The sequence below is a fragment of the Syngnathus floridae genome, chromosome 20 (genome assembly GCF_059516105.1).
Source record: "Syngnathus floridae isolate MCC-2025c chromosome 20, RoL_Sflo_1.0, whole genome shotgun sequence".
Classification (NCBI taxonomy): domain Eukaryota; kingdom Metazoa; phylum Chordata; class Actinopteri; order Syngnathiformes; family Syngnathidae; genus Syngnathus; species Syngnathus floridae.
Window position 1 is genome coordinate 577,193 of NC_142432.1, and position 22,428 is coordinate 599,620.

The window sequence follows — 22,428 nt, forward strand, 5'->3', positions numbered from 1 at the left end:
GTCTGAAGACAGTCTTGTGTTATAATCCATAAATTCCACAACCGCTCATTGCACACGGAGGCAAAGCTGTTGGTCGCCCTCTATTTGTGTAATAAATATAATAAACACACAAATGTACTAATATACACATTACAAACTGTGGATGAATCCTCCAAATAGAACTAAGTAGGATGGGTGCAGTACAACATTATTCCTGCAGAGGACACACTCCCTCTATCGTTGAGGTTGGTATCAGTTGATAGTTTGTCATTTTTTATGCTAAATAAATTGTTAAAAATAAGCAAGCGTGTCGTCGTTAGACGGCGAATTATAGCTGACCAGGAAACAGTTTCAAAACAAACGAAATGGCGTAGTTTGTTCACGTAAGCCAGCATTGAATCCGTTTGAAACCCGGGAGACAACGACATTAGTTTACTTTGAAAGCTTTGCCGGAAACGACCTTGTTTTTCCATGGTCGCTTGAGCACCATTTAGAGCGCTCCAAGTGAGCCAGACTGTCTAAAAGTGTGTGGAAGTCACATGGGCTGGCTCACTTGAAACGGGCTCGCATCTTTTTCACGCTTTACCTTTCACCACTTTTTACTACTTTTTTTTCTTTCTTGAAATTGCTGCAAAGTTAACAAGCAAGCAGCCCCCTATTTCAACTATGGCCGGGAAGGCGTAATTTTCCTTTTGTTTGGCTTTTATTTTTGACACCATGACAGAGGAGAGCAGAAGCGACCACAGAAGTGAGAGCGGGAAGGATTTGGACAAGCAACTCCGCTTGCGAGTGTGCGTCCTCAACGAGCTTCTGAAGACGGAACGGGATTATGTCGCCACCCTGGAGTTCCTCTCGGTGAGTTGGACTTGAAAAATCAAGTGTTTACACGCCTGCTGGTGAGCAGGTGGTGCCAAGTTGGCTGCCGCCGTGTACGACGAGGTATCACGGTGAACATTGCAGGTGCTTCAGTCATCAAGTTAGCATCAGTGTAGCTTGAAATGCAGTGAAATAACAACAAAATAAAAACAGATATTGACAAAAACACACACACACCCATCTACGAGTTGAGAAGAAACACTTGACAAGACAAAAGACACACATCCCCGTATGTAAACAACAACAACAATAACACTCGGGGGTGCGCATGGTGTAAAAGGAGCTTTTCCCAAAAAGTTTGGAAAGGCTCCTTTTATTATTTTTCCTGAGCAAAAATGTCAGGAAAATGCGCTAAACTGTGCAGTGCTACAGCATCCTCATATGGGAGCAAAAAAAACAACAACAACAACCCCACTTGGGGTTCGCATATTGTACACACGTTTGGGAAATGCTCTTATTTTCGTCGTCTATTCAAAGTGCTTTTATGCAGCCTTGTCGATATGTGATGTGTGCACCCCTGAAACGAACTGTGTAACTGTGCTACGGTACAGTATTTCTATTCTGTGATCATTCTTCTGCACACCCAGGGCTGTGCATGCCACAATTTGTTAAGACCTTTTGAGTCCCATAATAGGGCCAGATTTGGTTGTATTTGCTTTTCTTCTTCCCGTAAATAGGATTCCCATTGTTTTTCTCCTCCATTGAGTTTGTTAAGCAGTACTTTTGAAGAATACCTCAAATAAACAATTTGAACACTATGAATTGCAATCGCAATATTAGGCAGGAAAAAAGACACCATAGAAGGCTCAGTCTTCTTTTGGATTGCTATCTCAGGCCCACATGTTTCTAATGGAGCTCATATTAGGGACGAGTGGGGATGGGGTGGATCGCAATCTGGCCTTTCTTAGAAGAGCCATCAGAGAGTGTGTGTGTGTGTGTGTGTGTGTGTGTAATGTTGCGAACGTGCGTGTGTCCTCGTTCCTCCGCCTCCTCGCTCCGTTTCATCTCCGCGAGAATTCATTTGGGGGGATTGGCTGCTCCGTTACAAGGCGAGTCTGTTCTGGCCGGAAACGCCAGTGCCGGATGCGTCCAGACGAGCCGAGAAAAATCGATAGAAAAAGGGGGTTCGCTTAACCGGAGCTGGCAGATGCTCAGGGAAATGAGTGCGGAAGGTGATTCAGAAATGTTGGAGTCGGGACATTTTCCCACACCATTCACTCCCAAGTATACAGATTATTTGAAGGGGGGAGATTTTTGGGCCTGGAACAGATGAATTCAATTCTTAGTCATTCCAAATTTAGGGGCTAAATTCAACTCGGTCCACTGTAGTTTGTTGGTATATTTCCTTTTTTTTTTTCTCTGGCGAGGAGGGGGCAACCCCTCATTGTTCCACAGCATTTCCGAAATCTCTGAGGAATTCCTCCCACAGGAAGTGTGCTTTACAAAACCAGCTCCACAGAGCCTCCTGGCCAGCGTCCACTCTGTGTGACGCACCCTGCACTTTTGCCTTTCACCTCCTTGAGCAACCCTACACACACACACACACTTGTGTCCAAGATCAAAACAGGGACATTAAAAGTATTACTGAGCCCACTCTACACTAGGACTTCATTAGTGACATTTCCACATCATGTTTGAATGTATCAGGTACTCGTTGAGACCGCCGATACGAGCAACCGATACTAAATGCACCAAAAAATCGGACATGCGGTAAGTCCTCCCTGACAGTAGTTGGTGCGATACTGCAGCAAAAAAATGCTATTGTTGAAAAAAAGAATTGTCATTGCGGCAAATTAAGTTTTATATCAATAAATACGAGCGGTATTGGTGCTCGGTAATGATGATCAAAACCCCAAGAGGTGGAAGTGGAGCTATTAAAAATGACTATGTTCACACGGGGGCCGGAAGAAATGCAGCCTTTATCTTTTTTCGTGCACAAAAATAGCCGGCGGAAAATCCTGGTGGTACTAAAAAAGGTTACGAGAGATGTCCCAAATAGGTTTGGATGTTACATAAAGACTAATTATAACTGGAGACAGTGGGCGCTTGTGTTTATCTTCGGCGGAATGAGCTAGAAAAGAAAAAAAAAAAAAGACATTATGTAAACATTGTGTGTCGCAGGCCTTTGCCATTGTCATGTCTGACATGAAAATAATGAGTATGGCAAGATTTACGTGAGGCGTTTAAACGCTCCCTTAGCTGCCCCTTTTCCTTGGCTGGACTACAAAGCGCAGTTGGCATACGTTTATTTCAATTCATTTGAGGGCTTTTCACAAACACAGCCTTGATGTGAAATGAAATAAGAACCAAAAGCCTCCTGATGCTCTGGCAGCCATCTGTTGCCAGGCAGATTTTGTCAGCTGTAGTAATGGCCTGTGAAGGGATGGAGAAAAAAAAAGAATCTTTTTATTTTCATGTCTTGGAACAATTTATTCAAGAGTTTCAGGCGCTTGGCTTAAAAAACCATCCAGCGCTTCCTGTCCATTTTTTGTCTTCTTTTGTCTCAGAGAGAACTTGTCAAGCAGGATTTCCTTCCTTCCTTCCATCTTTCTTTCTTTCCTTCCTTCCTTCCTTCCTGGCCCTCCCCATCTTTTGCATTGTGCTGCACGCTTCCTGCTTCAAGCAAGGCGCGGAGAAATCCACGTTGAGCTCAGAGGAGCTATTCTGAAAAGAAAAAGAACACAACCGCACACGGTCTTCATTTGGATTTCATATTAAAAGTCCATCCAACTTAACAGCACAGTTGCTTCTTAGAAAGTGTCAACGGTCAGCGTTGGTCGGTCGGTCGCACGTGACGCGGATGGCCAACGAGGCCGGCCGGAAGAGCGTCACCGATGATGCGCTACTTGGGATTCAGGCCTGGCCGCCTGGCCAGACAACCTGGATCCATTGTCGCTTCTCCGGAGCGGCGGATGCAAACAATCGGCGCTTTGCTTCGCCGCTACTAAATAAAACAAGTCAATTAAAAGCACAACGCAATTAGGCAAATGAAGTGTATATTTATGGGCCGTCCTGAAAATGGGCTTGGATTCACAGTCGGCCCGGGTCCATAAATCCAATGAGTCAGCTTGCCGTCTTGGACGTCTTCCAGGGCTTCACTTTTAACGAAATTAGCTTTGCTGTTTTTCCTCAAAAGGAGCATGTTTGTTTTCTTTGCCTTCCCTGGGACTTTATTCCAGGAATAACATACACGGTGGGTGACTTCATTTCATCATGATGATAGCGAGCAGGGACCAACAGTAAACTACAAAAACGTCTCGCATGCTTAGTAGTGCTGTTTATTTTTGAAAAAAAAAAATATTCTCACTATATATAGATCTATATTATGTATATCTTTTAACATACTTAGTTTGGCGTTGGCGAGCGTACCTATTTTTTTGACTTGGAGCACTTTGCCGCTCGGGCCTTGTCGAGGGCCGTGTACTCCGTGTTTGTACATATTAGACTTGCTAATGGCATGCTAATGCCGCCGAGTGTCGGAGAGTCGCGAAGCGAGGCGAGGCGAGGCGAGGTTGGCCGCAGAATGCTAATCAGCCAGTTGGAGTGCAACAAAGAGCCTGAAGTAGCCTCTTTTTTTTTGCCCCCCAAAAAAACCCACAAATTCCATCACTCGCTGTTTCAATTTTCCTCTGAAGTGTTTTTCTGTAATCAACTGACACGGTTGCTTTTTCCCCAAAGTGCATTCAACTCAAGTTTGTTATCATAGTTTTAGATATGCAGCATTTATCTTTTGTTTTCAGTTTGAGTTGTAATGATTTTTTGTCCGTTTTACAAAAAGCTCAATTGTCAAACGTCAACCTATTTTCCTCTTCCAGGTGTTCCTGCATCGACTGAACCAATACGCTGCCACCAAAATGGACAAAAACATCACGGAGGAAACGGTCAAAGTGAGGAGACTTTAATGAACCAATTTCCGGGGGGAAAAAAATCAATACAACAAATTTGACAGGGCTCTTGAAAATTCTTGCCAGCGCACCCTCCACAGGCCGTAAAAACATTTGGATTGAATTTCTCCTCTTGATGTTTTAAATGAGCAGATTAAAGCAGGCATGACAAAGCCGCGACGTGCTTGAGTTTTGCTTGGCCATCTTGATCCCAGACAGACACTTTCTTCATTGACTCCTCTCAGATGTTGTTCTCCAACATTGCGGACATCCTGACGGTGCACAAAGACTTCCTGTCCATGGTGGAGGAGCTGCTGCAGCCCGACCCGCATGCTCACCATGTCGTCGGACGCTGTTTTTTGCACTTTGTGAGTGATGATTCTCGGAGTCCAAAAAAAATCTGACGTACACACAGACAACGTTTGTGTTGACTTTGCAGAGGCGGCGTTTCCAGATTTACGACGAATACTGCGGAAATCACGAGAAGGCGCAGCGGCTGCTGCTGGAGCTCAACAAGATCCGCAGCGTCCGTACGTGCTTGCTGGTGGGTGAGAGAGAGAGACAGAGGACAAAGTGGCACTTGGTGTGCTTGGTTGAAAATATATTTGCCGTGTCATGCATGATGAAGGAACCTTTTTCAAACAAAACACGTTGTTGTGTCGATTGTGCTGCCGCGCGTGAACGTTTAGTAACGACTCTCCCCTGCCGGGGCAGACCATTAACAAGCCGTTGTGTTGCGTTTGAGTGAGCGAGACAGCTGATGAGCGTGGGAGGACTTCCACTTCCTGCCGCGCTCCGGGAGACTTCCACAAGGGGAGCATCACGGAGCCGGAAGGAAGGACCAAAAAAAAAAAAAAGTTGGATTCCCCTTTCAGCAAGGTTTGCTTCTTGTGCAGAACTGCATGTTGCTGGGAGGGCGGAAGAACACCGAAGTGCCACTGGAGGGCTACCTGCTGGCTCCCATTCAGAGGATCTGCAAGTACCCGTTGCTGCTCCGAGTGAGTTTCAGGAAATTCCAAATCAGCAAAAATCCATCAGGCCAATCGAAAAGCTGCAGCTGTGAGGTTTCGCTTCGTACCTGTCCTCCGCGCGTCACTTCTCAAGTGTTCAAAGGCTCGGTCGGGTCTCCTTCATCCTGTTTTCACGCGGCGAGCCCGGCCAGACTTTGTCCAAACGCATGCACACGTGTAAGACAAATGAGGTCATTTGACACCGGGATGTTTGGAGGCGTCACAGCTGTCAGGTCTTGTCTTGTGGAAATCAGAGTTTAACACAAAAATACAATAAAACTTCCTCGAGTGATTCCCCCCCTGTCTTTATCAGGAGCTCCTTAAGCGGACGCCCAAGAAGCACGAAGACTACGCGCCGGTGCAGGAGTCGCTGCAGGTGATGAAGGCCGTGTGCTCCGGCATCAACGAAGCCAAGCGGCAGATGGAAAAACTGGAGCTCCTGGAAGAGTGGCAGTCGCACATCGAAGGCTGGGAGGTGCGTTTCAACATTCCGCCCCGGGGTCTTTTCATGATTAGCTCTGCTGTGAACGGTGCCGCTAATTGTACCACCAAAAAAAAAAAAAAGCGGTGGGCGCCTCCAGATGCCACCTCAACACAAATCCAAAAGAACATTTTTGACCTCAAATAACTTTTCACCGTTTGGTCATTCCCAATTGGTCATCCACATCTCAGCTTATTATTTCTGGCGGGTAGAGGAAATGAGAAATGAGGCGAAATGATACTATTAAGGTCTGCTTTGCTTTTATGACGGAAGGAATGAAGGTGCCATCAAAATAACTAAACAGCTGTTGGAACGCTTGGAAGGGCGCAAGCTCATTAAACACGTGCACTTTTTATTTGTAAGTGGATATAAAAAGTCTACACCCCCCTGTTGAAACGTCAGCTTTCGGTGGTTCTTAAAATTGGACATATTTCATTCCTTTTCGAATCAAGATTTTCAGGGGAAAAAAAAAAATCTGCTTCGTTTTGAATGGACCAAACATGAAGATCGAACATGGAATAATAGCGTGCCAAGGCTAATTTGAGCAAAGTGCGTGTTTAAGGGAGCGTCTGGTCCTACAAAATGACTTGAACATCTGTTTGGCCTTATTGGATGTTCAAAAGGTCCTAAAAGAGCAATAGAATGTTAAAACACTTGCGTGGCGCTCCAGTTATTTTTAGCTGCCAATCAAACGTGGCACGCCAACTTACCCGGGAGCAGGCAAGGTGAGGGAAAAGACGTTTTCCTGACACCGTATAACGCACACACGCACGCACGCAGGATGTTATTCTATGGACGCCAATTGAAGAGGAAGCGGTGTGTTTTTTTTCTTTTTTCTTTTCGCACCCCAGAGAGGTTGGACCGGAAAGGCCGGGCTTTTGTAATCTCCTCTCTTCCCCATGTGTGAATATTCAATATTCCAACGTCTCTTTAACACGCGCGCGTGTGTCGTCAGGGTTCCAATATTACCGACACGTGCACGGAGATGCTCATGCACGGCGTCCTGCTGAAGATCTCAGCCGGCAACGTGCAGGAGAGGATCTTCTTCCTGTTTGACAAGCTGCTGGTCTACTGCAAGAAGAAAAGCAGGTGGCTGGCTTCCACTCCGCTCTTGTTCATGTTGTTGACTTCTTCTTTTCCTGCGTGGTCTCATACCAAAGCCGTTTGTGTTGTCTCCCAAGACGTTTGAAAAACAGCAAAGCCACCACGGAGGCTCCTCGCTATCTGTTCAGAGGCAGAATCAACACAGAAGTGATGGAAGTGGAGAACGTAGACGACGGAACAGGTCTCTTCTTTGATTTTAGTGGAAGCCCTTCATTTCCCAAACTGGCCTTCTCTCTATGATGGACGCGTCAGGCAGGCAGGCAGGCAGGCAGGCAGGCTCGTTCGTGGGTGTCCTGCCAACACACACCGCAGGCGGGATAGCATATCATGAAGACAGTTTTTTGCTTTCTGCCAAGCGCACACTTGCTGCCAGAGGTTGACAAAATGACCTTGAGCTATTTTCAAAACAACGGCAGACGCATACTGATGATGCTTGGATGGACCACACACACACACACACACACACGTCAAGTCCCGGCGGTCAATAACTAACCCTAAGCCACCCCCTGCAGCCGACTACCACAGCTCCGGCAACATCGTCAACAACGGCTGGAAGATCCACAACACGGCCAAGAACAAGTGGTTTGTGTGTATGGCCAAGACGGCGGAGGAGAAGCACGAGTGGCTGGAGGCCATCATGAAGGAACGCGAACGTCGCAAAGGTAGGTGCGTCAGAAGCTCCAGCGGTCCCGATACTTTTGCCCACCTGCTATGTGTCTGTGTGTATCCGTAGGACTGACGCTGGGCATGGAGCAGGACACGTGGCTGATGGTGTCTGAGAAGGGGGAGAAGCTCTACCAGCTGATGAGCAAAGGGCACCTCATCAAAGACCGCAAACGCAAGCTCAGCACTTTTCCAAAGTGCTTCCTCGGAAGGTGAGATTCCCCAAATCTGCGGACAAGTGACTTGACAACGGGGCCGACGGAACGAGCTTCCAAAATAACAACAGCTTACTTCACAAGCTAACATCGAGTGCTAGCGTTAGCAAGCTCCCCCCAGTGCCCATTGGTTTTCCGCCAGCTTGCACTCCTCCCACGCCGTTCCGGCTGCGGTGTGTCTGAGGAGAGCACGGCGACGCGGTCGTTGCTCGTTCTCAACGCGCCGTGCCGTGTAAATTGGGCCGCAGCTATGTCCCTTCCTCCTGCGCCGCACGCTTTTAAAAATAACAGCGGTATTATTGTAGTGCCGCCGTTCTTACCGCTCATCACTGCTGACGTGAACTCCAAACACGTGAGCAGGCCGGTTGGAATTTGTCATCGTTTAAATAACCGCACGTGAGAAAATGTCTCATTTCTTCATGGTACAAGTCTAAAAATGTTGCCGCTAATTGGTGAGCCACCATATGCTTGTCACTTTAGTAGAGACTTTTTATTTTGACAAGTTTCTACTTTCTATTTTGATTCATTCTTGACAAAACATAGTACGTTAGCTTCGCAAGCTAGTCTTTCTTTCTTTCTTTCTTTCTTTCTTTCTTTTCCCCCTCACCACTCGTGCCATTTATATGTTCCTGAGGGCATGAGAAGGTCCTTGCATCTTCTCTTCCTTCATGGTTTACATATGGACACGATGGTGGAGTCTTATTTTGTCGCAGAGACGTCAAGGCCAAGCGCTTGAGAAGAGCGTAATGTTTGTTTGGCCGGCCGGGGCGGTCAGACGAGGAACGTCAAGGATGAAATCACGGCGGAACGAAGCCATCGGATTAGCCGGCGTGTTTGTCGTTCCGCCACTCGTGCGCTTGTGATGTTTTCACATCCAATATTTATTTCTGTCTCTCTCCAGTGAGTTTGTATCCTGGCTGATGGAAATGGGCGAGACGGGCAACCCGGAGGAGGGCGTCCACCTCGGTCAGGCCCTGCTGGAGAATGGCATCATCCACCACGGTCTCTCACCGCAGCTTCATGCCCCTCGCTAGCCTCGTTAGCTACATGAGAAGTGCTGCTTCTTATTGGTATAACAGATGGACCCCAGTCATGTAAAAGTCAGGTGGTAAAAAAAAAAAAAAAAAAACGCAAATGAAACCAGAAGCTAACAAATGAGCAACTATTGCATTTTCCCTCAGGGGTCCTTCTTGCCAAAGGTACTGTATGTTGCTGACGCTAGCTAACCTCCTACTAGCATGCCACAATTGACTTTTGGAGAGCGCATTTAACCAGGCGTCGCATGGACAGAGGCCATTGCGATTGTTTCTGTCTGTCGGGGATTATTATGAGCATTCATTTAGTTGAGTTGAGCTGCAGTGCTTTAGTGGCACACTTCCTGTGTGTTTAGCTCATGAAGCTCAAGCTGCAAGATGTTTCTACACGGTCCAAAAAGACACTCGGCGGCCCTTTATCGCTTCCTCGGAGGAAAATGAGCGTGTGGGAAAAACAACATGGTATCCATCTATAAAAGTTGGATTGACTTTTTCAGTGACCGACAAGCACCAGTTCAAACCCGAGCCCGTCTTGTATCGCTTCCGCTACGACGACGGCACCTACCATCCCAGGAGCGACATGCACGACGTCATATCGAAGGTAACCTGCCCGATGATTGGAAAAGAAGAGCTTGATGAAAATGAAGCGGGTTGATCTCCTTGTCGTTTGCAGGGCGTTCGCCTGTTCTGTCGGCTCCACAGCCTCTTCACTCCTGTCATCAGGTGAATTCAATTCGACAGCTTGACACGACCCAACCGATTAGAATGCTGATGTTTGGCACAATTGCACCCCAAAATGAGCATTTAACACACTACTCCCATTTGATAACACACACACACACTCAGAAGCACTCGTGTCTTTTGGCAGACTTGCACCAAATCTGCAGCTCTTTCCTCAGCCTTTGCGCCACTCATCCCCAAAGCATGGCGGAAATGGTCTTTTCTGAGAAGAATGACAGTAATCCAGCCTTGAGGGGTCACAAAACAAGCACGTCCCATCTACCATAAGAAGAAAATGACGATATTTATCTTCGGCCTTTGTCCCACCACAGAAATCGGTCCAGTAGTTTTCGGAGCGACCAAACAAACGGCTATAATAGGCCATTTTCTCTTTGCACAGCAAATTGCAAACAACCTCTTTTTTCCCCCCTCAGCCTGTTTCCTCGCGCTGGACATATGGGTGCTCACCAGACCGCAGTTTGCCCCCCATTTATCACTGGTGACAGGCTCTCCTATTCAGCGGGGGAGGGCACGGCGCTTTTGGCTGCCTCGTCCCAGACGCATCCAGTTACATAACACAATAAGCAACAATCTCCTCATGAGTGTGCTGCAAAGTCATAGCAGTGGTACTGGATTTTTCCCGGGGGGCTGTAACTTGGCCCTTGTGCCTCCCTCCCTCCCTCCCTCCCTCTCCGAGGGGGGGGGGGGTGGGGGGGGGGGCGCTGTTCATGGGAAAGTCACGGCTCTGTTTGTGTCTCTGGCAAAGTGAGCGCGCAACACTGAGGAGGGGGAAGGGGGTGCGCTGAGGGTACCCCCGGGACCAAACACTGCTGGGGCCCTCGTTGGCTCGCTCGCTCGCTCGCTCGCTCACACTGGAATGTTGTTTTCCTGTCGCCAATTGTCCAGAACGTGGACTCATTTACCGCCATGACGTAGACTTTTATTTTGGGTCATTTATTATCATGATTAGACAGCGTTAGTGCTCTCCTTCACTTTGTCCAGCACAAAAGGAAGAAGGAGAAACCGATTCCGTTTGGATTTAAAAAGTTGTGTTTCATCCATTCGCAGGGACAAGGATTACCATTTGAGGACGTACAAATCGGTGGTGATGGCCAACAAGCTTATCGATTGGCTGATAGCACAGGTAGCGCTTCTCTTGTTTTTATTGAGCAAAAGTCATCGATGGCTTTTAGTAGCAGTCGTTTGTTGTGTTTCTCGCAGGGCGACTGCAGAACAAGAGAGGAGGCGCTGATTTTGGGAGTCGAGCTATGCGACAATGGATTCATGCATCACGGTAAATAAAGCGCTCGTCGGCGTTACGGTCCAACCCCCTGGCAACGTGCCGTACGGTCGGTTCTCGGAGCAGAGCGAAATACCACATCGTTTCTCTCAACGTGAGCGTTTTTGCATTCATCAATCAGTGCTGGAGAAGAGCGAATTCAAGGACGAGCCGCTGCTCTTTCGCTTCTTTGCCGACGAGGAGATGGAGGGCTCCAACACCAAACACAAGCCGGTGAAGCATGACCTGAAGATCGTGGAAAACGTCATCTCCAAGTGTCTCCTGGTGAGGGAGGGCATCCTGACTTCCCGCCACGCTCCAGCCTTTGTGACACTGAGCTTTTTCTTCTTTCAGATAAGACCCAGTGACGCAGGCTACGGATTCACGCTGGAGGAGAGGAACAGGCTGCCCATCATCAAGTCGGTGGAGAAGGGCTCACCTGCTGAGGTGAGAGCACAAACGATGAAAGTTGGCACTGTGGAAACTCAACGTGATGGCCTTCTAAGATGGCCGGCCTGGAGGTGGGGAAGAAGCTGTTTGCCATCAACGGAGACCTGGTGTTCCTCAGGCCTTTCTCCGAAGTGGCCGTTCTCCTCAGGCGGTGTTTCCTCAGCAAGGGGCCGCTCCGGGTCCTGGTCAGCACCAAGCCCAGGGAGTAGGTCTGATTTTTACGTCTTGTGATTTCAACAACCAAACAACAGGCTGAACGAAGGAGCGCTTAGCTGAAAATAAAACATTGTCGGCTTAGATGGTTACGGTTTTCAAAGCCAATTTGAACACAAACGGCGGAGCTACACATGCAGGCAAACGATATCCCAATACTCAGAGGCGTAGATTCTTCATCCTCTTCAAGTAGGACAGCTTATTATTATTTCTAATTCCAGGACTGTGAAGATTCCCGACTCGGTGGACGGTTTGGGCTTCCAGATTCGCGGTTTCGGGCCCTCCGTGGTTCACGCCGTCGGAAGAGGTAAAATAAAAGGAGGCGTTGCGGTCTTACGGCAGGCAGGCGGCACAGCTTGCGCGACTCCTTGTGTAATCTGCCGTGTTGTGCTCATCTAACCTAACGCAGCATGTTAGGAAGGCCATCGAGGTTAGTACGCAAGGCGGCGGCGGCGTCCATTTTTTGTGAATCACGTCCCTCCAGATCAACAACTTCCCTCCTCTCCATCCTTTCTCATCATACAGAATGTGGAACGCGTTTCGTTTCCTACGTTGACCATCTCCTCCCCCACCAGGTACGGTGGCGGCCATGGCCGGGCTGCACCCGGGCCAGTGCATCATCAAGGTGAACGGCATCAATGTTAGCAAGGAGAGCCACGCCAGCGTCATCGCTCACGTGACGGCGTGCCGCAAGTACAGGCGACCCTCACAGGTAAAAAAAAAAAAAAAAAGATGATGACACTACAGACACATTGTTAGTGGTTGATAAAGTAGGAAAACAGACATTGGTCTTCATCGCTGATTTTAGTCTGGCTTCTTGGGATTTTTCAAGCACGATGCATACGTACATGTGGTGGATGTTAAATCAAGACATATGGGGACCGCCCTGCTCGAGTCGTCGTGCACTGCGCCACCGCCGAGCGCAGCAAAGCGTGTCAACGTTGGCCAGAAAGCCACTTTGGGGTTTTGGGTGTGGGCAGAGCAGAGCAGAGCAGACGCACCACCATGAGATGGGTCGCCGCGCTGGAAAACCAAATGCCAATCGTGTTTGTTTGCACACGCGCGTGTGAAGGAAGATGGAGACGTACGGTCAAATGGAACCAGAAGTATTTGGACCGGAGATGAAAATCTTTCTCCTCTTGGCCAATGTAGCAAGATACAATCAAGTGGGTGTATAACAACAGTGAGAGCGCCCACGAGGACAACCAGAGGAGCAACCGCGAGGCCACCCCGGAGGACAACGCTGACGTCTTTGAGTGCAAAGTTGAAGGTGTTTATTATACCCCGGACAAAAATGCTTTGGACTTAGCGTTAGCATTAGCAATGTGCTGTGTCTCAGAGGCGATGGACAAGTTCAACACCATCGCCATCATGGACGGCAACAAGGACCACGTGAGCCTTACGGTGGACAACGTGCACCTGGAGTACGGCGTGGTGTACGACTACGACAGCACGGCCGGCATCAAGTGTCACGTCTTGGAGAAGATGCTGGAGCCCAAAGGCTTCTTCAGCCTCACTGCCAAGGTACTGGCTTCATTGAGCGCAACACGTGGAAAGACGCCTTCAACGTGCACCTGCGTAGATCCTGGAAGCTCTGGCGCATAACGACGAAACGCTGGTGCGGACGTGCGGTAAGCTGACTTCCGGCGGTGACATCGTCATCCCCGAGGAGCTGCGGACGCCGTTCGATGCGCTGTGCGCCGAGAGGGTGGAGCACATCAACCGACGCATCACCAACTACAGAAAGGTGAATCTCCAAAATAGTCAACCTCATAAATATGCTGTGCGTCCCAATATTTTTGCCCAATGTGGCCTTTTGATTGATGCTGTATGTCTGTAGGCGTAAAAAGGACTCTGAGTTGAAACTGGTCTTTCATTAATTAGCAGTCACTTTATAAATAGCGCAGCCACAAGCAGGCCTCTTTTATGTAACATGTCAAATTCCTTCTCAAGAACACGGAAAGGGGGAGGGAGGGGGCGGGGGGTGGGCGCAAGGAATGTCAGCAGGGAAGGAAATGACACAAGGAAAGGCCTGGAATTGTCCAATCCACTTGCGGTCCTCACCTTGTCCATCAGGATCACATCAATGCGCCGTATCAGTGCTATATTGTCTCAGTAGCTTCTTTCTAATAGCATGAAAACAACAACAAGAAGATATTTTTCTCCAGAACCAACTTTTTCAGTGTGTCCTTTGTGTTGCATCAACAAAAAGATTTCCATTCCAATTCCCTTGAAGTGACTCAATGTGAGAACAATTATCATGATGTCCGTCTGTCTGTGATTCATTCACACCATAAGAAAGGTCTTTTTCAATCATGAATTCCTTCCGGCCGAGCTGTAATGTTGTGCAAATACTTGCTCTATTTGCAGTTTGCCCGAGTGCTGAAGAACAGGGCCTGGCCTACCTTCAAGCAGGCCAAGGGCAAGGTGTCCCCCCTGCACAGCAGCGACTTTTGCCCCACCAATTGTCACGTCAACACCATGGAGGTGTCCTACCCCAAGACCACCACCTCCCTGGGAAGCTCCTTCGGGGTGCAGCTGGACAACCGCAAGAGCACGCCGGAGAAAGGCGGGCGATATGCTGCTGAGCAGGGTGAGGCTCCATGGACTCTATCAAAGACGGAAACGACAACGTGTAGTCTGTTAATAAATGTTTGCTAGCTGTCCACTTCCTGGTTCATAGAGGAAGGGTGTCAGGGCTGAAGCACTTTTTGACTACGAGGTGGTTCCGCTGTCCCTCCAGGTAAGCTGAGCCCCACGGTCCACATCCAACACACCATCACCTCCATGGCGGCCCCCTCGGGACACAGCCTGGGTCGCACCGAGGGCCACGGCCTGCGCTTCCTGCTCCGAGAGGACCACCTCCTCACCCTGGACGCTTACCAGAAGCTCCTGGACAAGCTGGACACCGTCGTCAAGGAGACAGAGACCCACGGCGGACATATTCACCAGTGAGTTGCGTCGCCACGTAGTAAACAACGCTAGGCTTTGATCCAACCTTGGTCACCTTCCACCTCAGCCGTCCGTCCCTTCTGGTCTTGATTAGCCAATTGCAGGGTTCATAGGGCGTTTCCGTGGCGACCGAATGCCACTCTACTGTGGCGGGCCTTTGTGCGAGTGGGCTCTAATGAGGATGTCTCTGCACGGAGAAGAGAATATCATTGAGTTGTATTCATCTACTCAGCCTCTTATCGTCCATCACGTACCCGCCGGCGACGGAGACCAAGAGCTCGGAGAGTTTCGTATCGGCCGAGAGTGACAACGACAAGGGCGAGCGAAACGGGAAGAAGGTGTGCTTCAACGTGGCAGGGGACGAGCAGGAAGACTCGGGCCACGACACCATCAGCAACCGGGACTCGTACAGGTAAGGAAGACTTCATCAGTAAATCATTCACACTTCCACTAGAGGGAGCCCACGTAGCACACTTCAATACAGTTCATCTTTTCAATCTTCTAACATGTTGTGGTGTCCTTTTACTTCCCCCCCCAACCCGTCCGATGACAGTGACTGTAACAGTAACAGGAATTCCATCGCCTCCTTCACCAGCATCTGCAGCAGCCATTGCAGCTCCTACGTCCACAGCGACGAGATGGACTCGGGTACGGGCTGCCAGCCAAAGCATCATCGTTCGTGAACGACACCCGAGACCAAACCTGGCTTATGTCATTTCAGGGGAAGAGGTGGCATCCAGCGTGTGGCTGTCTCATGAAAAGCAGAAGAAGCTTCACAGCTTCCTGGAGCACCTTTTCAGCCAGGTGAGAAGAGGCTGGCAGAGAGAGAGAGAGCGAGAGAGAGAGAGAGAGAGAGCTTGTCCATGATGAGAGACAGACATTTTCTCCTCAACTCTACCCCAGGTGGACTCCATCACCAGCATGCTGCGAGGAGCACTGGTGGCACGGGCTTTTGAGCAAACCAAGTGCTTCACGCCCGGGAGAGGCTTTCAAGGTTCGGGAAACCTCAAAATGCTAAGCTAACGTACGGCTGTATCACTTTGCATTTTGTGTGTCAGAATTTGAGCAAGAGATGGAAGCCGAGATGAACTCCGCCAAGAGCTTGCGTCTCCACGTCAAGCGGGATCCGTGGAACCTTCCCGCTAGCGTCCAGACGCTCACGCAAACCATGGCAAAGTTTGCGGAAGGTGGGATTTATTGGCGCAAGCTGCCTTCAAAGTCTTAGCCGCCAAAACATTTCCTGTCTCTTTTCTTGGTTTGTCTGCAGAGGTGAAGACCAGGCTGCTCTTAGTGCTGCTGCAGTATACAGGTTGGTCCCCTCGCCGTCTGCCCACCAACAGAAAAAAAGCCAAATGTGCAACTTGGCGTCCAAAAGGCACATTTGATTGGACTTTATGACGTGTAATTAAAGAATTAAAAAGTTCTCATAAAGCGAGCGGCGGGCGGCATTAAAAAGCGCATCGGTCTAACGGGGCAATAAAAGGCTTTCTAACAGGATGTTTATTTGCATTTATAACCCCCACGGACCACAAATGACGGCGATGCTCAGATGGCCCCGCATAAAAGCAGAATTGTTTTTGTCCAATTCATCGTGTTCCCTCCAGATTCTGAGATCCAGTTGCGTCGAGATATGGTCTTTTGTCAGTCGCTGGTGGCTGCCGTCTGCGCCTTCTCCGAGCACCTGCTAGCTGTCCTCAATCAGGTAAGTTCAGTCTTTATTTGTTTGTTTGTTTGTTTTTAAAGCTGGATTTACCCAACACTCTGACTGGTATTTCGTATGAACAGTGATTGTGTGTTTTTGTCTCTGTGTGCAGTTCCATTGTGCAGGCAAAGAGTCGGAGTTGGAGCAGGACCCCCAGGACCTGCAGGAGGTTCAGGAGGCCAGCAAACGATGGTTGGAGCAGATTGCCAGTGTAGGGCTGCTCTTCCACTTCCAATCGCTTCTCTCGCCTAACCTGGTGAGAATCCCAGCGACCGAAAAAGAAAAGTGGCAAAATCTGCAACTGAGGAATTCATATTTTCAGGCCATTTTGCCCTCTTTGTTTTTTAGACCGACGAGCAAGCCATGCTGGAGGACACTCAGGTGGCGCTGGTGGACCTGGAGAAAGTCACCTTCTACTTTCAGCACTTTGAAGGAGAACCCCGAGTGGCCAGTGTGTACACATCCATCGATTTCGGGGTTTTTTTTTTGTTGCACTTGTAAGACTCAGCTTGGGAAGTTTATGATGTCCTCTTGTTTCCAGACATGCCTGTGTGGTACCACGTGGAGGGCACCAGGCAGCAGCTGAAGGTTTTCCTCCAGCTAGAGAATTTTTACTTCTCTCAATTGCCAGCCCGGCTGAGAGCCGGCGGCGGTGTCAAAATCCATCCCGTGCTCTTCACGCAAGGTACGCTAGGATTGTTGTTGGGTTTTTTTTTTGGTGAAACTTTTCCGATTTTCAACACACCATCACTGTCTAGCACTGGAGAGCATGGAGGGCTACTACTACAGAGACAATGTGTCTGTGGAGGAGTACCAGGCCCAGATCAACGCCACCTCGTTGGACAAAGTCAAGCAGTACTACAAGAGGCTGAGGTCATTCAAAAATGTGCATGCCTTAAATAGTATTTCCCCAGCAAACAATTTAGGCTCTTGTCATTCTTCATTCTTTGAAGCACTTGATCCAAAGCTAGCAAGACAACAGAAAGAGTCAGCCGCGCTCCATGAACTCCATCCCATCCCAAGCCGACCGAATTAATTGCAGAGCCGTAACTTCATGGGCGCCGTCAAGCAGCCGCCGGATTTATAGTCTCAGCGTTCCGCGCCAGACAAAACATGGATTTATTGGCTTTTAATTTGCGCAAAATGTCGTCCCTGTCATTGGAGATAATCAATTGATGTGCCTCGAATGACACCGGCTAATCTTATCTTTTCTACAAATTGGGTCGAAACGTATCGTAATCTTCATGGGTTCATAGGCCAAAATAGGAAGTAGACACCAAAATAAAAGCGGCGGCCGTGTTGGGCTCAATGTTCAAAAAAGGGTCTGAAAAATCAGACCTCAACGTAACCTTCAGTGGTTTTTGATTTTCTTTTTTTTTTTTCTGGAAATCTTTTAATTGGCCCAGAGGAGCGTCTCCAGACTTGTCATATCGACAGTGGCTTTCAGCCGGCCAGATTTTCCCCGCCTCGCGTCAGCCGCTATCGATCGCTAGCTACCGATGTCAGAGAATCAAGAGAAACGCCACCGCTCGACTCGGCGGACTTGTAATCTACCTGGCGGAGCTAGCGTACAAACGACGGACAGTCGTTTTTATTGGCTAACAAAGTCATCGCTGGCTCGTGTAAATGAGCGTGCTCGTTAACCACGACACCGACACTTCAGCCGTCTTCTGGATGCGAGACGTGTTCTCGTCATTCTTGGTCTGAGCGGCGAGGCCGTCTTGAAGCAATTACACGGGCCCTGGCCAGGAAAGAGATTTATGGGATGCTAGCCGGCAGCTGCTCTCTGGCCTTAAGGTACGGCAGCTCTGGTCGGTGCGCTACTGTACGACTGCGACGGACGCTTTCGTCCAAATCCCCGTCCGAGTGGAAAGCAGCAACCCTGAAAAGTCTCCCGCTATTCTCGGGTCCTGTTGACACATCGGCGGCGGCGGGAATGCGCACCGTGCGTCATTATGACTTGAAGTCAAAGCCCGTGTGATTCTATTACAGCCACTTTCATCTAGCCCAGTGTCGCTATTCTTAGCCCGCGAGTGGATGACGGACATTTTGATGGAGTCTCACACTGCTGAGTTTGGACGACTTGGAGGACGTGCGTGACAATAATTAGCGGTGCTCCGGCTTCTCTCCCAGGGCTTTCTACATGGATCGGTCCAACATGCCGCCCAGCTCCGCACCCAAAGCTGCTCTCCTAGATAAGGTAAGACGTTCATCCGTCCGTCGTATTGTGCTATTGCCAGTCTACGTGTTGCGCCACCGTTTGTGTTCCGATATCTTGACGTCCATCAATGATATTGCTTTCGGGGCAAGTCTCACAGGCGTTGTTGTCTGCAGCTGATGCGTCCCCTGAACGCGGTGGACGAGCTCCGCCGTCTGCTGGAGAGCTTCATCCGCTGCCGCCGCGCGGCCGCCTGCCAGTACACCGCCTGCGGGGCGTCCGGGCTGGGCCTGCTGACGGTGGCCTCGGAGCTGTGCTCGCGCCTGGGGGCCGCCCACGTGGTCATGTGCAACAACGGCGTTCACCGGTGAGTGCGTCCCCATTAGCATTGGCGCGGCCGGCCGGCGACTGACTGCCGCCTCGTGTGACCTGCCCTGCCTTTTGAATGCCACGTCTACCTCTCGCTTTGATGCCGCAGCACTTCTTTGATTAGCGCCAAGGATGTTCCACCTAATTGGGCCCATTGGTACTTACTTGCTGCATGCTTGCCTTCCCTCCACAGTCTCCACAGTCGCAGTACTGTTGAATAAAACATGTCTGTAAATGGCACATAACATACGTACATATGACGATTGTCTTGGAATTCACGTTTCCATTTGAGTCAAGGTCACACAAACACAGCCACGTGGGCTTAATAAAGTGTCCAAAAGTTTCCATTAGCGATCAGACCGGCGTGACGTGATCATCAGTCAAATGCTGCAATCGGGCGCGTGCCAGACAGAAAGATATGGATAGTGTCATGGCGGCGGCCGAGGAGGAAGACGAAAGCCGGGCGGCGGTGACAAACGATGGGGATATTTCCGTCCCGCCGCCCAATTGAGAAACGGCGGCTCAGCTCGGGGCGAATTAGCGATGGCCGGATATAGCGCTGGATGAAATAAGGAGGCGATGGACTGCGCTCCTTCCTGTCCAAAAGTGAGAGGACCAACTTTGTATTTACTTCCAGACGAAAGTCAGGGCAGGAAGAGGCTCCTGCGGGAAAGGCGGCACAATATTTTGATGCAATTCGTACGTATATGATTTGAAGTCCTTGACGAATGGCTTCACGCTCCCAGCATGTGTCGTCGCTTCGTTTTCCAAACTTTAGTCCCTAGTTTCCAATCTCTCGCACCCCTGGGGAGAGCCAGTCAACAAGCACGACAGGCTCTGTGCCAATTTTGGACACTTCTATTTGCAGTGAAAAGACTCGCAATCGATAAACCAGCGTGGCTCGTTCATGCCGAAAGGTCACCCGATGGCTCGCTCTCTTTGCGTTGCCGTTGCGCGTACTTGTCATCTATCTATATGTGCTTGCGTTTAACTGTCAGCGCACACACGCACACACACACGCAGATAATGACTCACCAACTGGTGTCGACAACTGTTTTCCCCACTTCAAACATTTTGGAAGGAATGCAAATCCCAGCCCCAGAACCGCAGCAGATGCGCTGACAACCGGGAAATGCTTCCTCTAGATGCAAAAAAGTCGTTTTTCATCCCATTTCACAAGTTCCTTCTTCGTTCGTTCGTTCATTCATTGGACTGGATTTTTTCTGTTCCCAGTTGCACTCTGAGCGTGACGCTGGAGCAGGCCATCCTCTTAGCCCGCAACCACGGGCTGCCGCCTCGCTGCATTCTGCAGGCCACCGATGTCATGAGGAAGCAGGTAACGGCCATGGCGCCGCTCAAATATTGACATTGCCTTTTGTCGGCGGCTGGCCGAAATTGACAACTGTATCGACAGCCCGACCCACGTTGTCAAAACGTAACCAAGGCGCTTTGCCGACGTGGGCGTCGAAAATGAAAAGGTCACGGCGGATAGTCACAAATGTGTCACATTTTAAAGATGGCGCTAAAGGTCACTGTTTGACAAACACCTTCATATCCATGCCACGTATTGCTTTTGCTTGTTCAAAATGGTGTTTTCCATGGAAACAAAAATTGTTTTCAATGTGCATGCCAGGCCACTAATTGGCAGTGTAACAAGCTGGTACCCTAATAAGGAGCAGAGTGATTGATTTATCATTGACAGGTAATTGGGACGGATCAAATGTCGTCAGTTGATCAGTTGGTAGGTTGGGCTGGGCTGTAATCTCGCCCTTGTCCTCAAGAGGTCGCCAAAGAGCCCTCAGATCAATAACCCGCACAACAAGATAACGACAACCGAAAGCATCAAGCGACCTCTCACAATGGAGTCTGAAGACATTTTCAAGAGGCAGCGCACATTTTCTTGCGTTCTCTCCCGCCGTCCGTCCTTTCATTGGCGTTAGTGGCCATCTTTGTCCGCCGGCTGTGATGGGAATGGAATAATTGCTGATGCTATCCTACTATCAGTAGAATGTGGCCATGACCGCTCGCTCGCTCGCACGCCTTCTCTTTCTCTCTCTCGCTTGTAATTTTATTGTGTGTATGTGTGTGTGGTTATTTTCTTTTTGTGTCAGCTCAGCTTTCAAAATAAAGCTGCAGTGTGTGCACCAGTGTGTGCTGACTACAGGAGCGTTAGCCTCCTGATTTTCCTGACTGGCCATAATGATAATTAGAACAAGAACACGTCAACACCATTCATCTCCAAAACTCCTTACGACTCCATTTGATCAAATCCAGGAAGACCAAAAAAAAAGACCTTTTTGCTCGTCGTCTCTTCTCAGGGTGCCCGGGTTCAGAACTCCGCCAAGAATCTCGGGGTGAGGGATCGGACGCCGTCGTCTGTGCCGAGGTGAAATAGGCCACAAAAGATGTGCAAACAAACTCTGTGTGTGCAATCTCTGAAAAAGTCACGTTGGGGTAACTTCATCTCTCCTCAGGTTGTACAAGCTGTGCCAGCCTCCCCCCCCTGATGGCGACCCGTAATGTATCGCAAATATGAAGACCCAATTTGTTTTGTTTTTTTATACACACATCAGCATATAAATATGTCCAGCCTTTCGTGTAAATAGAATTTTTCAAAAGCATACTAATATTTTTATAATATTTGCAACCTGTGTGTGGAACATCTCCACTCACTCCTTAGTATATGTTTATTGTAAATATACATTTTTATGCTGATTATTTCCAATAGTATATCAGTACTATGTTTTTTTTTAACTGCATTGCTCAGGTTCCAGGCATAGAGAGTGCATATTAGCACCGATGGTAGCTCGCGACTATGCAAACTGAAAGCAGCACCAATAAGCTAGCTTTGTTTTCTTTACCCAAAATAGTATTATACAATAAACTAAAATCACGTCTATGTGTAAAAAAGATATATATATCAGGAATTTCATATCCGAGAATGAAGTATTGTCGGTTTTTATTGCATGTGTTATGTTAGAGGTTTTCATATTTTTGTTTGTATTAAAAGATGTAATGGTTTTATATTTGAATAGCATGAATCCATTGATTGTGAGTCAGTTGAACAGCATTTTGCACTGTATGAAGATTCGATAAGAATACTTGACTGTTGACGTTTTTACATGAGGTGAGCAATCTTTTGATTTTGGAGTCGCATCAACTTGTAATAGTTGATATACGTACGCGATTGATCTGAGTCAACTTCCGCCAAGTGGCTTAGGAGCAGCGATTAATCTGTTATTGGAATTTTATTCTGGAAAAAAAAATGTTGGTCTGGCTCTACAATAAACATTGTCTTGATTTTCAGTCAACTGAAGCACATTTTCTCCAGGGGTGTAC

General features: G+C 48.7%; 1 protein-coding gene across 1 annotated transcript; it reads left to right on the forward strand.

Moving 5' to 3' along the window:
* Positions 1 to 478: 478 nt before the first annotated feature.
* prex2 (phosphatidylinositol-3,4,5-trisphosphate-dependent Rac exchange factor 2) lies at positions 479 to 22,400 on the forward strand. Its single transcript, XM_088363435.1, has 41 exons — positions 479 to 834; positions 4,671 to 4,742; positions 4,985 to 5,107; positions 5,179 to 5,283; positions 5,636 to 5,737; positions 6,063 to 6,224; positions 7,186 to 7,319; positions 7,412 to 7,515; positions 7,847 to 7,996; positions 8,068 to 8,209; positions 9,114 to 9,214; positions 9,744 to 9,847; positions 9,920 to 9,969; positions 11,035 to 11,110; positions 11,188 to 11,260; positions 11,388 to 11,530; positions 11,600 to 11,692; positions 11,752 to 11,900; positions 12,130 to 12,215; positions 12,484 to 12,620; positions 13,061 to 13,178; positions 13,248 to 13,432; positions 13,491 to 13,655; positions 14,279 to 14,501; positions 14,652 to 14,859; positions 15,093 to 15,272; positions 15,414 to 15,508; positions 15,582 to 15,664; positions 15,764 to 15,854; positions 15,919 to 16,047; positions 16,128 to 16,169; positions 16,465 to 16,562; positions 16,675 to 16,818; positions 16,911 to 17,013; positions 17,104 to 17,247; positions 17,321 to 17,435; positions 18,696 to 18,762; positions 18,897 to 19,087; positions 20,323 to 20,425; positions 21,408 to 21,475; positions 21,564 to 22,400. Exons 1-41 carry the CDS (start codon positions 697 to 699, stop codon positions 21,607 to 21,609), a joined length of 4,842 nt encoding a protein of 1,613 aa, XP_088219561.1. The 5' UTR covers positions 479 to 696; the 3' UTR covers positions 21,610 to 22,400.
* Positions 22,401 to 22,428: the final 28 nt, after the last annotated feature.

Coding starts and splice junctions, on each gene's coding strand:
- prex2 (XM_088363435.1), top strand. CDS start 697: ATGACAGAGGAGAGCAGAAGCGACCACAGAAGTGAGAGCGGGAAGGAT. Junction 835..4,670: donor CCACCCTGGAGTTCCTCTCG/GTGAGTTGGACT, acceptor TTCCTCTTCCAG/GTGTTCCTGCATCGACTGAA. Junction 11,111..11,187: donor TCGATTGGCTGATAGCACAG/GTAGCGCTTCTC, acceptor TGTTTCTCGCAG/GGCGACTGCAGAACAAGAGA.